General features: G+C 35.8%; 1 protein-coding gene across 4 annotated transcripts in view; it reads left to right on the top strand.

Annotated features, from left to right (window-relative positions):
* Nucleotides 1-10,101, top strand: part of LOC125025543 (methionine adenosyltransferase 2 subunit beta-like) — a 12,023-nt gene extending 1,922 nt beyond the window's left edge. For all 4 annotated transcript variants that reach the window (XM_047613582.1, XM_047613575.1, XM_047613589.1 and 1 more), the window contains exons 2-6: nt 980-1,109; nt 2,155-2,342; nt 3,190-3,342; nt 4,286-4,476; nt 7,967-10,101. In XM_047613582.1, coding sequence (XP_047469538.1) covers nt 994-1,109; nt 2,155-2,342; nt 3,190-3,342; nt 4,286-4,476; nt 7,967-8,218 — 900 coding nt within the window. In that variant the 5' untranslated portion in view covers nt 980-993 and the 3' untranslated portion in view covers nt 8,219-10,101. The remainder of the gene's footprint in view (nt 1-979; nt 1,110-2,154; nt 2,343-3,189; nt 3,343-4,285; nt 4,477-7,966) is intronic.
* The last annotated feature ends 2,399 nt before the right edge of the window (nt 10,102-12,500 follow it).

Raw genomic sequence — 12,500 nt, 5'->3', positions numbered from 1 at the left:
AAATATAATATATAATACATATACATAACACATATACATACATACATATACATTACATACATACATACATACATACATACATACATACATACATATAATACATATATACATATACATATACTATACTTATACCTATACGTACACTCACACTTACACACACACACACACACACACACACACAGACACACCACACACAGACACACACACACACACACACACACACACACACACACACACACACACACACACACACACACACACACACACACACAGACACACACACACAGACACACACACACACACACACATAGACACACACACACAGACACACACACAGACACACACACACAGACACACACACACAGACACACACACACAGACACACACACAGACACACACACACATAGACACACACACAGACACACACACAGACACACACACACAGACACACACACAGACACACACACAGACACACACACACAGACACACACACACAGACACACACACACACAGACACACACACACAGACACACACACACACAGACACACACACACAGACACACACACACAGACACACACACACACAGACACACACACACAGACACACACACACAGACACACACACACAGACACACACACACACACACACACACACACACACACACACACACACACACACACACACACACACACACACACACACACACACACACCCATACAAATACATACACATTCACTTGTAGACACACACACAAATACACAGTACATCTCCTAACTTTTGATATGCTCTATGAAATAGGATCTTGTGTGATTTGGAAGCAAATATTTAGAAGATAGTGCATAACTTATCTATTTGTCACAAATACAGACATAGTATAAGCACAGAATACATGAAATAACATTATCAAATAAGCAAAAGGGTCTATAAAAAGTAAAAAGTTTCATTTGATATTTCATTATATAAGCAATTCTCTTTCAGAACATAGAGGCACAATGAGTGATGCAACAGTGCGTGTATTGGTTACCGGAGGCTCAGGCCTGCTGGGTCGGGCTGTCATGAAGGTGTTCAAGGAGAAAAACTGGAACGTACTTGGAACAGCATTTTCAAGGTGAGATTCCGAGAAAGGTCGTGTTTGTCCTCAAGTTACTGTTTGTCTATTGCCAATAGATAGGTGTAATAAAGTTATTGAATTTTGTGGATCTACGCGAATTTACCTGATTCCCTGATACCTTGATTTAAGGGGATTTTTTTTTTTTCTGATAGTATTAATAATGTATTTTGTCACTGATAACTTTTGTTTACTATTTTGTTATTATTAGCTGTAAAAAAATATATATAAATCTTTTAAAAAATCAAGGAAAAGAAAACAGATGAGTTAGCTTGAACAGGTAATTGACTAGGCACTTCCTGAGTCTTCTAAGGTATAAACAAAACTGATATACTAAAACATAGTTATCATGGCATATATGACATTTTATCCCAGCATAGAGAATTCATTAATAATATAAGATTTTATAGTTTTGCAAGTAGATAAATATTTTTCTATGATATATGACTGATTCTACTAATTTTGATTATTCTTTTCATATATATGTTTTTTTTTTTATAATTTACTCATGTAGATTTCATGTTCATCATCATTGTTTTATTTATATTATCATTATTATATATTATCTCTATTATGTCATCCAGTATCATAAAGATGAAAGGGTATTGTCATGCAGCAGTATGTTACAAAAAAGTCAATAAGAATATTTATATTTCTTAATTCTTGATTAAGTAAATAAAACTGATATTTGATACTATGATTTTTTTATTTTTTTTATTGAGAATCGATAATTTTGTTTTCTAATTGTGTTAATTTGATTCATGGAATCAGAGTCATAAATATTTTTTCTTTTCTTTTTCATTTTCTTTGTCTGTGTAGATCTATTGTGACCTTTTCCTTATTTATATGTATGCTGTACATTCTTCCTAAACTGTTTAAATACCTTGATAAAATAAAGATGGATTTAGAATAACTTTTAGTAACAGAAGAGGAGTCTAGTCAGGTTCACAACACCACCACTGTCTATGGTGGCTGTGTATTATGCACGTTCTTAATCTCCGAAAATGAAAAAGAGGGTTTAGAAATAACCTGAGAACTTCCGCAGAGTTAGCCAGGGCCTGGTGAAGTGTGACCTGACAGACAGCAGCTCAGTCGAGGTGTTGATTGATAAGGAGAAGCCTGATTTCATCATCCACGCAGCTGCTGAGAGAGCTCCAGATGCTGTTGAGAATAGATATGAGGAGACACGGAAGCTTAACGTTGCAGCATCAGGCCATTTGGCAGCAATTGCAAGTAGGTGGAGTATTATCATGTGTATATATATATATATATATATATATATATATATATATATATATATATATATATATATATATATATATATATATATATAATCAGATTAATACACACACACCCACACACTTTCCCACACACATACACACACACATATATATATGAATGAATGAGAGACCTAAGTTATAATTAGTTAAGAGGGATTACATGAAGCTGCTGCAATATGAGTGGAATATAGACTGTAACATTTATACCATGTCGAGGGTTTCTCCTTAGACACAGTAAGAAAACAAAATTAATAATGAGATTAAAATTATCCCCTGGTCATAGCTAATTCAGTTATTGTTCCTCTGGTCATTCTGCCTACTATCATTTCTTTTACTTTGATAATCTATTTTTTGGTGATCTACTATCATTTCTTTTACTTTGATAATCTATTTTTTGGTGATCTACTATCATTTCTTTTACTTTGATAATCTATTTTTTGGTGATCTACTATCATTTCTTTTACTTTGATAATCTATTTTTTGCACACAAACATATACATAAACAAGCACACACACACATACATAAACAAGCACGCACATGCGCACGCACGCACGCACGCACGCACGCACGCACACGCACACACACGCACACACACACACGCACACGCACACACACACACACACACACACACACACACACACACACACACACACACACACACACACACACACACACACACACACACACCTAATATGTAATATGTGTACCTACATATGTGCACATATGTATGTTCATATATTCTTATGCACAACCCTTCTTATTTAGGGGTGTGTGTTTAAGCTCCATTGTCTCCTTCCAGAGCGCTGTGGAAGCAAACTCATATACATTAGCACAGATTATGTCTTTGATGGAACGTCGCCCCCTTACAGAGAGACAGATGCTTGCAATCCCTTGAATAAATATGGACAGACAAAACTGGACGGAGAAAAGGCCATTTTAAAAGAAGATCCAAGTAAGTTTCTCTCTCTCTCTCTCTCTCTCTCTCTCTCTCTCTCTCTCTCTCTCTCTCTCTCTCTCTCTCTCTCTCTCTCTCTCTCTCTCTCTCTCTCTCTCTCTCTCTCTCTCTTTTCTCTCCCTTTTTCTCTTTTTCTCTTTCTCTTTTTTTCTTTTTCTCTTTCTCTTTTTTTCTTTTTCTCTTTCTCTTTTTTCTTTTTCTCTTTCTCTTTTTCTCTTTCTCTTTTTCTCGCTCTTTTTCTCTCTTTCTCTTTTTTGCACTTTCTCTTTTTCTCTCTTTCTCTTTTCCTCTCTTTTTCTTTTCCTCTCTTTCCCTTTTTCCCCCTTTCTCTTTTTCTCTCTTCCTCTTTTTTTCCCTTTCTCTTTTCCTCTCTTTCTCTTTTTTCTCTTTTTCTCTTTTTCTCTCTTTCTCTTTTTTCATTCCTCCTCTTTGTATTTTCTTCTTTTTCATGCACAAAATGAAAGAAGTATGTTAGATTATTTGTAATGAACCATTACAGTAGATATAATTTTTCTAAAGATACCGTCACTATTAAGAGTGTTTTATTCTTATGAAAAGGCTGTTTTGAGATATATTACATTTCTATTTTTTGTAATATTAAAGTTGAATCTCATTGTATTGATTATTGAGTACTCACCAAATTGATGCAGTGTATATTGAAACTTTAAGGTTATCATTGATTTGATATCATTGATGTTTAGAATCAAGCCATTTCATATTGTTTCAAAATCATTTAGGCCATCTATATTTCCCTAGAAAGATAAATCCTTTCATCACAGTAGCTGACAATAATTAGCAATTTGTTGAGTTTAAAACAAGTAAAACTTTTTCATTAAAATAACCAAACAAATTCATCATAATAGATTTAAACTATTTCTTCAAAAGATCTTCATTATTTTACCAAAATATGTAACGTATTTCATCACTTACTTCACTTCAGGCGCTTGCATCCTGAGGGTTCCAATCCTGTATGGTCCTGTTGAGAAAGTGGACGAGAGTGCCGTGACGTGCCTGCTGCCACTTTTACAGTCGAATGTATCCAAGAAAGTATCCCATTACGAGAAGAGATACCCTGTCCATGTCAGAGACGTGGCACTCGTTTTGCGGGATCTTGTCAGTGCCATCAGCAAGGTACTTTTCAGAATCTTTTTTTATTTTCCTATTTTCTTATGTCATTATTTTTATGTGGGGATGGGTGTGGTTTTATGCAGATATGTGCTGGTGTGAACCTGTCTTTTGAGGTTATATGGTGATTTTGTTATTTCGTGATAAATAGTGGTATTAGCTTCTACTTAGTATTTTTTCTTCTTTCTTTCTTTCTTTTCTTTTTTTTTCTTTTTCTTCAAAAGATATGAGAAATTGGAAACTATTGTGTAAGATTTATATCAATTGTTTATTTATTTATTTCTGGAGGGAAGTGTTGTGTTAGTCAGAAATACCTTCAGAAAAAACAAAGGGCCAACACATGGCATATGTCTTCTGTGTACAATTGTGTGTTAGAGAATACAGAGATGATCATAAAATATTATTTCCATAGGTCTTGTATTTCTTTCTATAATGTTATACAAATCCATATTTTTTAATTCTTTGTTTATCACGGGAACATATTTTTCATTGCTTGTGTGGTGAGGTAGAAAAGTAAGGCTCATTTAAATGATGTTGTCACAAATGTTTTGTTTTTTAGAAGAAAATTATATTATTAAGGAGACTAGCATTTTCAGTGACGCCTAGCATGTCTGCTATAAGAAAATGGAAAAGAAGCATTATAGAGATAGAGAAAGAGAGAAATTAAAGAGGTAGAGAAAGAGAAATATGCAACCAGATATCACTGTAAGTTAATCTTATCTCTTTTGTATATTTAGTTCTTGTGTTACAAGATTCTTTTATTTCTATTTTCAAAAAGATGATTGTTTTTGCAATATGGCAAATTCTTCTCTTCAGGTATTGGAATGGTGTTTGTTTTTACTCTCTTTTGATTGATAGCTTTGACATGAAAAACCCTTCAAAAATTATTTCAAGATGTATATAGCTGGTCAGAAAAATGGCAAAAGATGTTTTTGATAATATTTGATTTTCACGTGGGGGTGCAAAGCAGGGGACCATGTTCATGTGTTTAGAAGCAGGGAACATTTGCGTGTGGGGATTGGAAAAGGACACTTGTGGGAATTTCCATGATGGTCAACAGTTGAAACAATTGTTAGGGGAGGGTGTATACACATCAGTGACATTTAATTTAGAAAAGAGAACAAGTAAGAAGCGTGTATATATTTGTAGTTGGATTTTTGTCTAAGTATTTTTTGTGCTCCATGGATTTCTCTCAATCCATGTATAAAAAGTGAAGAAGTTGATGCATTAACGTTTTAAAAGTTGAGTAAGAAAAGAAGAGGAGAAATAAGAGCAGAGATGAGCACTGTCTGAGCTGCATACCACCCTCAGTATACCCTTCTCCTCATCTGTCCCCCTTGCCTGCCACCAGCATTGGACAGAAAACTAAATCTTATCCAAAAATTGATGTAGACCCAAGGAAAGGAAGCTATGCTCTTTGAGACCCCAAGTATATTGTTTATAGAACCCAAGGAAATTCATTAAATCTCCTTTTTGATTAAAAAAAAATGTTATTAGGAACCCCAGCAATGAGGCAGGGAAGCAGAGCAATGTCATCCAGTTAACATGGAAGTCATGTTGTTATTTGTAAATATTTGTTTGTCTACTAAAGTTGATGCTTTTGGGAGTGCTTACCACATACATTGGGTCCACAAGCTGGATAGAGGTACTGTTCAAAGTCACTGTGCAGCAACTCTGGGCAATATCAAGGTTACAGACCTTGACTTTGCTGATGATATTGCTATTCTATCTGAATCTCTGGAAACCCTGGTGGTGGCTCTTGAAGCATTTAGCAATGAAGCGAAGCCCCTGGGGCTGGAGATCTCCTGCACCAAGACCAAGATCCAAGACTTTGGGGGCTTGCTAGGAGATCTTGTTCAGTCGGTACATGTTTGTGGTGAGAACATCGAGGTCACAGAGAGCTTTATATACCTCGGTAGTGCTGTTCACGACTCCTGGCTGTCAGACCAGGAAGTCAGTAGATGGATTGGCCAGGCATCAGGGGTCATGAAATCTCAACAGGAGTATTTGGAGATGCTGGTACCTGTGCAAAAGGACCAAGCTGTGTCTTCAAGGCCCTAATACTGCCAGTTTTACCATATGGTAGTGAAACCTGGATGCTATCTTGTGCTTTGAATCTCATCTTGATGTCATTTGTAACAAGTCTTTGCGCTGGATCATGGGCTACAGTTGGCGGGACTATGCATCCAACCAATGGTTGCATCATGAGACTGATACAGGACCTGTTACTTGCGCAATCCGGAATCGCCAACTCAGGCCATACGGCCACCTGGCTTGTTACCTACAGGATGATCCTGCCCACCAGGTTGTATCAAGACAACCCTGGGTGGAGGAGGCCTGTGGAATGACCTAGGAAGTCATGGCTTGGGCATATTGATCAAACCTGTCATGAAGAGCTAGAGATGAGCCAGGCCTCTGCCTGAGGAACCCTTTTAAGTGGAAATGAAGGGTGGAGGCAGCTATACACCCCCGACAGCATTAGCTCCCCAGTGATGATGATGAACCAGTAGTAATGGAAAATGATTTTTAACTATTTACTTGACTTTATTGAAATGTATTTGTTAAAGGGAAACAAAATTACATAATTTCTAATATGGGAGTTCCCTTGGATTGAGCGGTGTCAGTGATATGATATTGTGGTAAGCCTATTTTTGTGACATCAAACCAGTGTGATAATATTTTTTGAATGGCAAATTGTGAAAAAAACAGTGCTAACTGTATGTTTGTACACCATTTAACAATTCACAGCTAAAAGCTCCTGCCAAGATGTCTTAACATTGAGCTTTCATACTAATGTTAAATAAACATATTGAAAAGTTTGTGAAATGTCTCTGCACATAGATGGCTCTTCTAGTGCTTAGCCACAAAGGAGTCTTGTGGCTAAGCACAAGACCTTACCTGATTTGAATTAGCTGTGAAAATAGATGGTGTTATTTTTATTATAAGTATTATGATTACTATAATGTTATAAACATTAGTAACAGCAAAATAAGATAACAAAATATTTTCGTAAATCAAAGAAAAGGGTAATTGGACGAGACAGGCAGTACTCGTAATTGGCTCATTGGTGACTTAGTACAAGTGTAGCCATCTATGTGTAAAAACATTCAAACAAGTAACTCACAGTGGACGTGGCATGTATGTACGCGTCATGCCCGTAGGCATTGGGGTTAATTCCTTGACTTTGAGCTCTTAATTCAAAATGCCATCAGTCTCCCCATAGTTAATAAACACAACTTTTAAATTTTTACCCACTCCCCTCTGTCTGGTAGTAAACTTTTTATCTTTAATTTCTTGCAGACTACACCAATACCATAGTATAATATATTTCAGTTAACTTTATGAATTTCAGAGTGATTCTTCCACAAAACACACACCCAAAAAAAAAAAAAAAAAAGATGGATTGGTAGATAGATAGATTTTGGTATATGATAGTAAGTGAATGAATGGCCAACCTATTATTCATCAAATCCTCACATGAATCAATCTTTTCAAGGACAAGGAAATCAACGGAATATTCCAGTGGAGCGGAAAGGAGCAGCTGACGAAATACGACATGATTGTGGCAATGGCTCGGGTGCTGTCACTCCCCCACGACCATATCACCCCAGACCCCAACCCAGCTCCAGGTGCTCCCAGACCCCACGACGCCCAAATGGATTCGTCGCGCCTTGAGTCCCTCGGGATCTCACACCACACTGCCTTTGACGTTGGGATCAAGGAATGCCTTAGTCCCTGGTTAGTGTAGAGGAATGGAGAGGGGGGGGGTCCTAGGAGCTATCAGAGTAGTTGTTGCTGTTATTGTTGTTAAGGATATTTTATTATACGGATGTGCTAGTAGAGAGTAACTTTAAGAAATACTTTTGCATGAGTTAGAAAAAAATATATACTGTTTTGTTTAGGGATTTATGAATATATTTCTGATATTAATTGTTCATAAGTTTGGTTTATTTATTAGTTTTTTCTTTTTTCAAAAAAAGGCTAAAGAACATTGGTGTATGGTAAAGGATTTTTTCAGAAAAGAAAAAAAAGCAAACAAACAAAGTATAATCTATATTTTGCATTACATATATTAACTTGTCTCTTATAATTCAGTAATCTAGCATATTTTATCTTTGTTTTATCTATGTTACAAAGGATAGCAAATTTTGTATAATATAGAAGATGGCAATTTTATTTCAGATACTATTACTGAAGCAGTTAAGGATATTAATTTATATATCAAATTCTAAATTCACTTAATGGAAAATGTATGAGGTACTCTTGAATACTTTTTTAAGGCATTTTATCTGTTATTTTATTATAATAAATTTTGTGCATTGCATACCCTCTCAAAGATAACATATGTATGAAATAATTTAATATCTGCTTCAGAACATTTAGGATAAAAATGAAAGCAATATTGTTTATAATTCAGAAATAAAAAGAAATAGCTTAGTTAAAGAGTATGATAAAAATCCCATATTATTTTTTTATTTATGTTTGTGTAAAATCATTTCTCTTACCAAATGTAATGGAGTTATTGATTCTCATAACTTATATCAAAATGTTTCAAAACATTTACTTAATTAGATTTATTGATAATATTTATACGATTTAGTTGCAGGATGGAGGATAGAAGTTGTGCACCATTTCTTCTTCTTCTTCTCCTTCTTCTTCTTCTTCTTCTTCTTCCTCCTCCTCCTTTGAATTGATCATATTCTTCTTCTTCTTCTTCCTTTTGTTTCTTTTTCTTACTTTGACTCGATCATATTCTTCTTCTTCTTCTTTGTCTCTATCTGTCTATATTTGTATCTCTCTTTTTCTCTCTTCTTTTGTCTTTTTTTCTTCTTCTGTAGCAAGCACTCAACATCAGCTGTTGTTGATACTTACAAGTTCTTTGAACATGACTGCCTTATCTGTTCTGATGATTTTATATTATGACTGTAAAGGTTATGAAATTACAATATGTAATATGAAATTGTAATTCAGGCTATCTCTATATTGTTTATGATGTACAGTATCCTGATTATTACTGAAAAAATTGTCTAATATCAGGTTCTTATTTAAATATTCTTGATAAGGGTAACTTGGAGCCATTTTGTATTTTATTTTCCTTTCAGTCTTTCTTTCCTCTCTCTTTCTGTTTTGGGACGACTTGCATGCCTGAGAATGGTAGTAGCGTTTTTTCAGCCTTTGAAAGAAAAGTTAAAACCTATTTTGGAATAAGCACGATATATTTTAGTTTAACCCAACAACCACAGATTTATGTTCTGTCCCCTATAGTTTTTTTGTGAATTTTGTTACATACAGATGGCTCCACATTTGCTCAGCCAACAAGGAGCCAGTCAGTAGGCCCTAGTGACCGATCCTGATTTCCCCATTCCTTGAACTGGCAGGAAAATGTGTTTTTCTATTAATATAGTTGATATCGATACTGTTATTGTTGTTATTGATGTTATGATTATTAAACTGCAAATAAAATCTTGGTAACATTTAAGACAATGAAATAATACAAAAAACCCTTTCCAAAAGTCAAGGAAAAGGGTAAACGGGTGTGATAAATAGGACTAATAACTGCCTCCCTGATGATTAAGCACTCGTAGAGTCATCTATGTGTAAATACAATAAATAAACTTATATTATAGTGGACATGGTGTGTATTCTTGCCATCCATGCCGATTGGGTTAACAAATGGAGAAGCTTTGCCTGCCATAGATAGTGATATCCACCATATTTTTGTACCTGAATAATGGCTGAAAAAGGAGTCAATTAGTAGTGCTTCCTTTGTCACCTGTTTACCCTTTTCCTTGATTTTTGGAAATATTATTTTATATTTTTCATTGTTATTAATATTACATTATTAGTCATCATGTCAATAATGATAATAACAGTACAAATATTAATAGCCTTTAAAAAATATATCCCAAAAATTCAGGGAAAAGAGGAAATCAGTTGAGGTCATACAGGTCTATTAATTAACTCCATTTATGTGCATATATGAGTCGCAAAACAAAACTACAGTGGACATTACATGTTCTCATTGGCACTGGGTTAAGAAAAGATTTACAGAAAATACAATTTAACATTTTGGTATAGAGTAATATTTTGGATGTCATGTAAAAAAGTAGTTGGACATTTCATGAAACTGATGGAAATCATATTTCTTCATTATCACATGAGATTACTTTGAAAGTATTATTTCTCAGCAATATTCTAATGGCATCTAGTTAACTTTTATCCTTTCTTTCATACTAGCCACTGACTGAGTCCTTGCGTTAACTGTTATCTACAGTAGGTGAATAGAAAAGTGTAGGGTGCTATTCTGCCTGTGAGGCTTACAGAGACTGATGGGATAACTAAATGTCAAGCCCTTCCCATAGGTGACCTCAGTCCACATTGAAGATAGCCAGATTGTCCCAGATCTTAATGATGTGCAAGCACATTGGGTTAATTATTCAAAGCAACTGAACCATCAGACCATCAGCATTGTTAGGAAGGAAATTCCCAAGCTGAAAAGACAGAAAGGCAGTGTTTATTTGCAGTATCCCTGCTGAACTGCTTGAGTGTGGTGGCAACCCATAGCATATGAATGACACGCTGTCCTTGCTGCCATTTGGTAGCCTGGTACCTTCAGTCTTGTTGAAGGGTATGGCCATCCCTACAGGAAGAAGAAAAGGGATTGCTGGAACTGCAGCAACCATCGAGGCATTACGCTGCTCAGCATAATAGGCAGGTAGCCCTCCCTCATCCTTCTTGTTTCTTAGAGACCACCTACTGAGGGACTAGAGAATGGAGCACTTTAGTTTTCCTCCTGGCAAATTTGTAATAAACAGCATCCATGCACTTCTAGTCTTTGTAGAGCACTACCATGCATTTAGTCATTTGGTGCTTGCAGTGCATTGCAAATCAATCTTAGAGATCCTGAGAAGCTCAGAAATCTTGACAAATCTTGTTGAAATAATAGCAATCCTTTGCATTGGTACTGAAAGTCCTGTAAAGTGTTGAGGGGCATGTCTAACTTCCTTACTGTGAATTCAGAAGTGAGGGAAGGATGTTTCCTTGTACCAGCACTTTTCTACATTGGCAGGGACTGGATGCTACATAGAGCTGTCATCCACAGTTAGTGCAGGACAACACTAGGTACAATTAAAGTCACTCACTTTGACTTTGCAGTTTATGTTGCTATCTTGGCTTAGATTATGACCCTTGTGGCAGCTCTCTCTCTATTTATCAGTAAGGCAGAACCCGACAGTTTAGAGGTCCCTTGGATCAAGACCAAGGTCCAGAAATTAGGGGTCTGCTTGCAGCAAGGATATTAAGGAACCTGATTTTCACATATTTCAGTAGTGTAATTCATAACTCTGAGCTGTCAGACCAGAAGGTTAACGACAACTTGGCATGAGGGAAGTAGTCATGAACTCTTCTTAATAGGAATATTTGAAGTTTATGCTACCTGTGCGGATGGACCAAGGGACATGTCTTCAAGGCCTTGACATTGTTAATGCTACTATCTGGTAATGATACATGGAGTTACATCTTAATATCTTTTGCCACATGGTAGGACCTGTTACTCAAACATTCAAGGACTGTCACCTTTGGATAAAAGGACACCTATCCTAATTCCCTAAGGAAGATTCTTTCTACCCTAGTGGAAGAGGCCTGTTGGGCAACTTCGAAATTTGTGGCATGAACTTGCCTGGCTGCTTATCATGAGATACCTCATGGCTAGAAGCAAACATTTGATACAGCAGTGCATCATTATTTCGTTTCAACCCCATTAATTGATTGATTGAATTATTTTAATGCTCAAATTTAGTGATATCCAAGAGTGAATAGATATGAATGGATTAATGATTTCTTAGTAAACTTCTGTCACAGTTGTACTTCTTCATCCAATGCAGCAGTAGATTTAATGAGATTTTCAAATTAGTCATCTGTATGAAGTAGCTTTTTTCACAGAGGTTGTCCCCTATGAATGTTGCACTCTGATTAGAGGAACTTTACCTCAGTAAGAAATCCTTGTATGTATAAAGTCAAAATGTTTATTC

This window comes from Penaeus chinensis, chromosome 1 (genome assembly GCF_019202785.1).
Source record: "Penaeus chinensis breed Huanghai No. 1 chromosome 1, ASM1920278v2, whole genome shotgun sequence".
NCBI classification, from domain to species: domain Eukaryota; kingdom Metazoa; phylum Arthropoda; class Malacostraca; order Decapoda; family Penaeidae; genus Penaeus; species Penaeus chinensis.
This window is presented reverse-complemented; position numbering and strand designations above follow the sequence as displayed.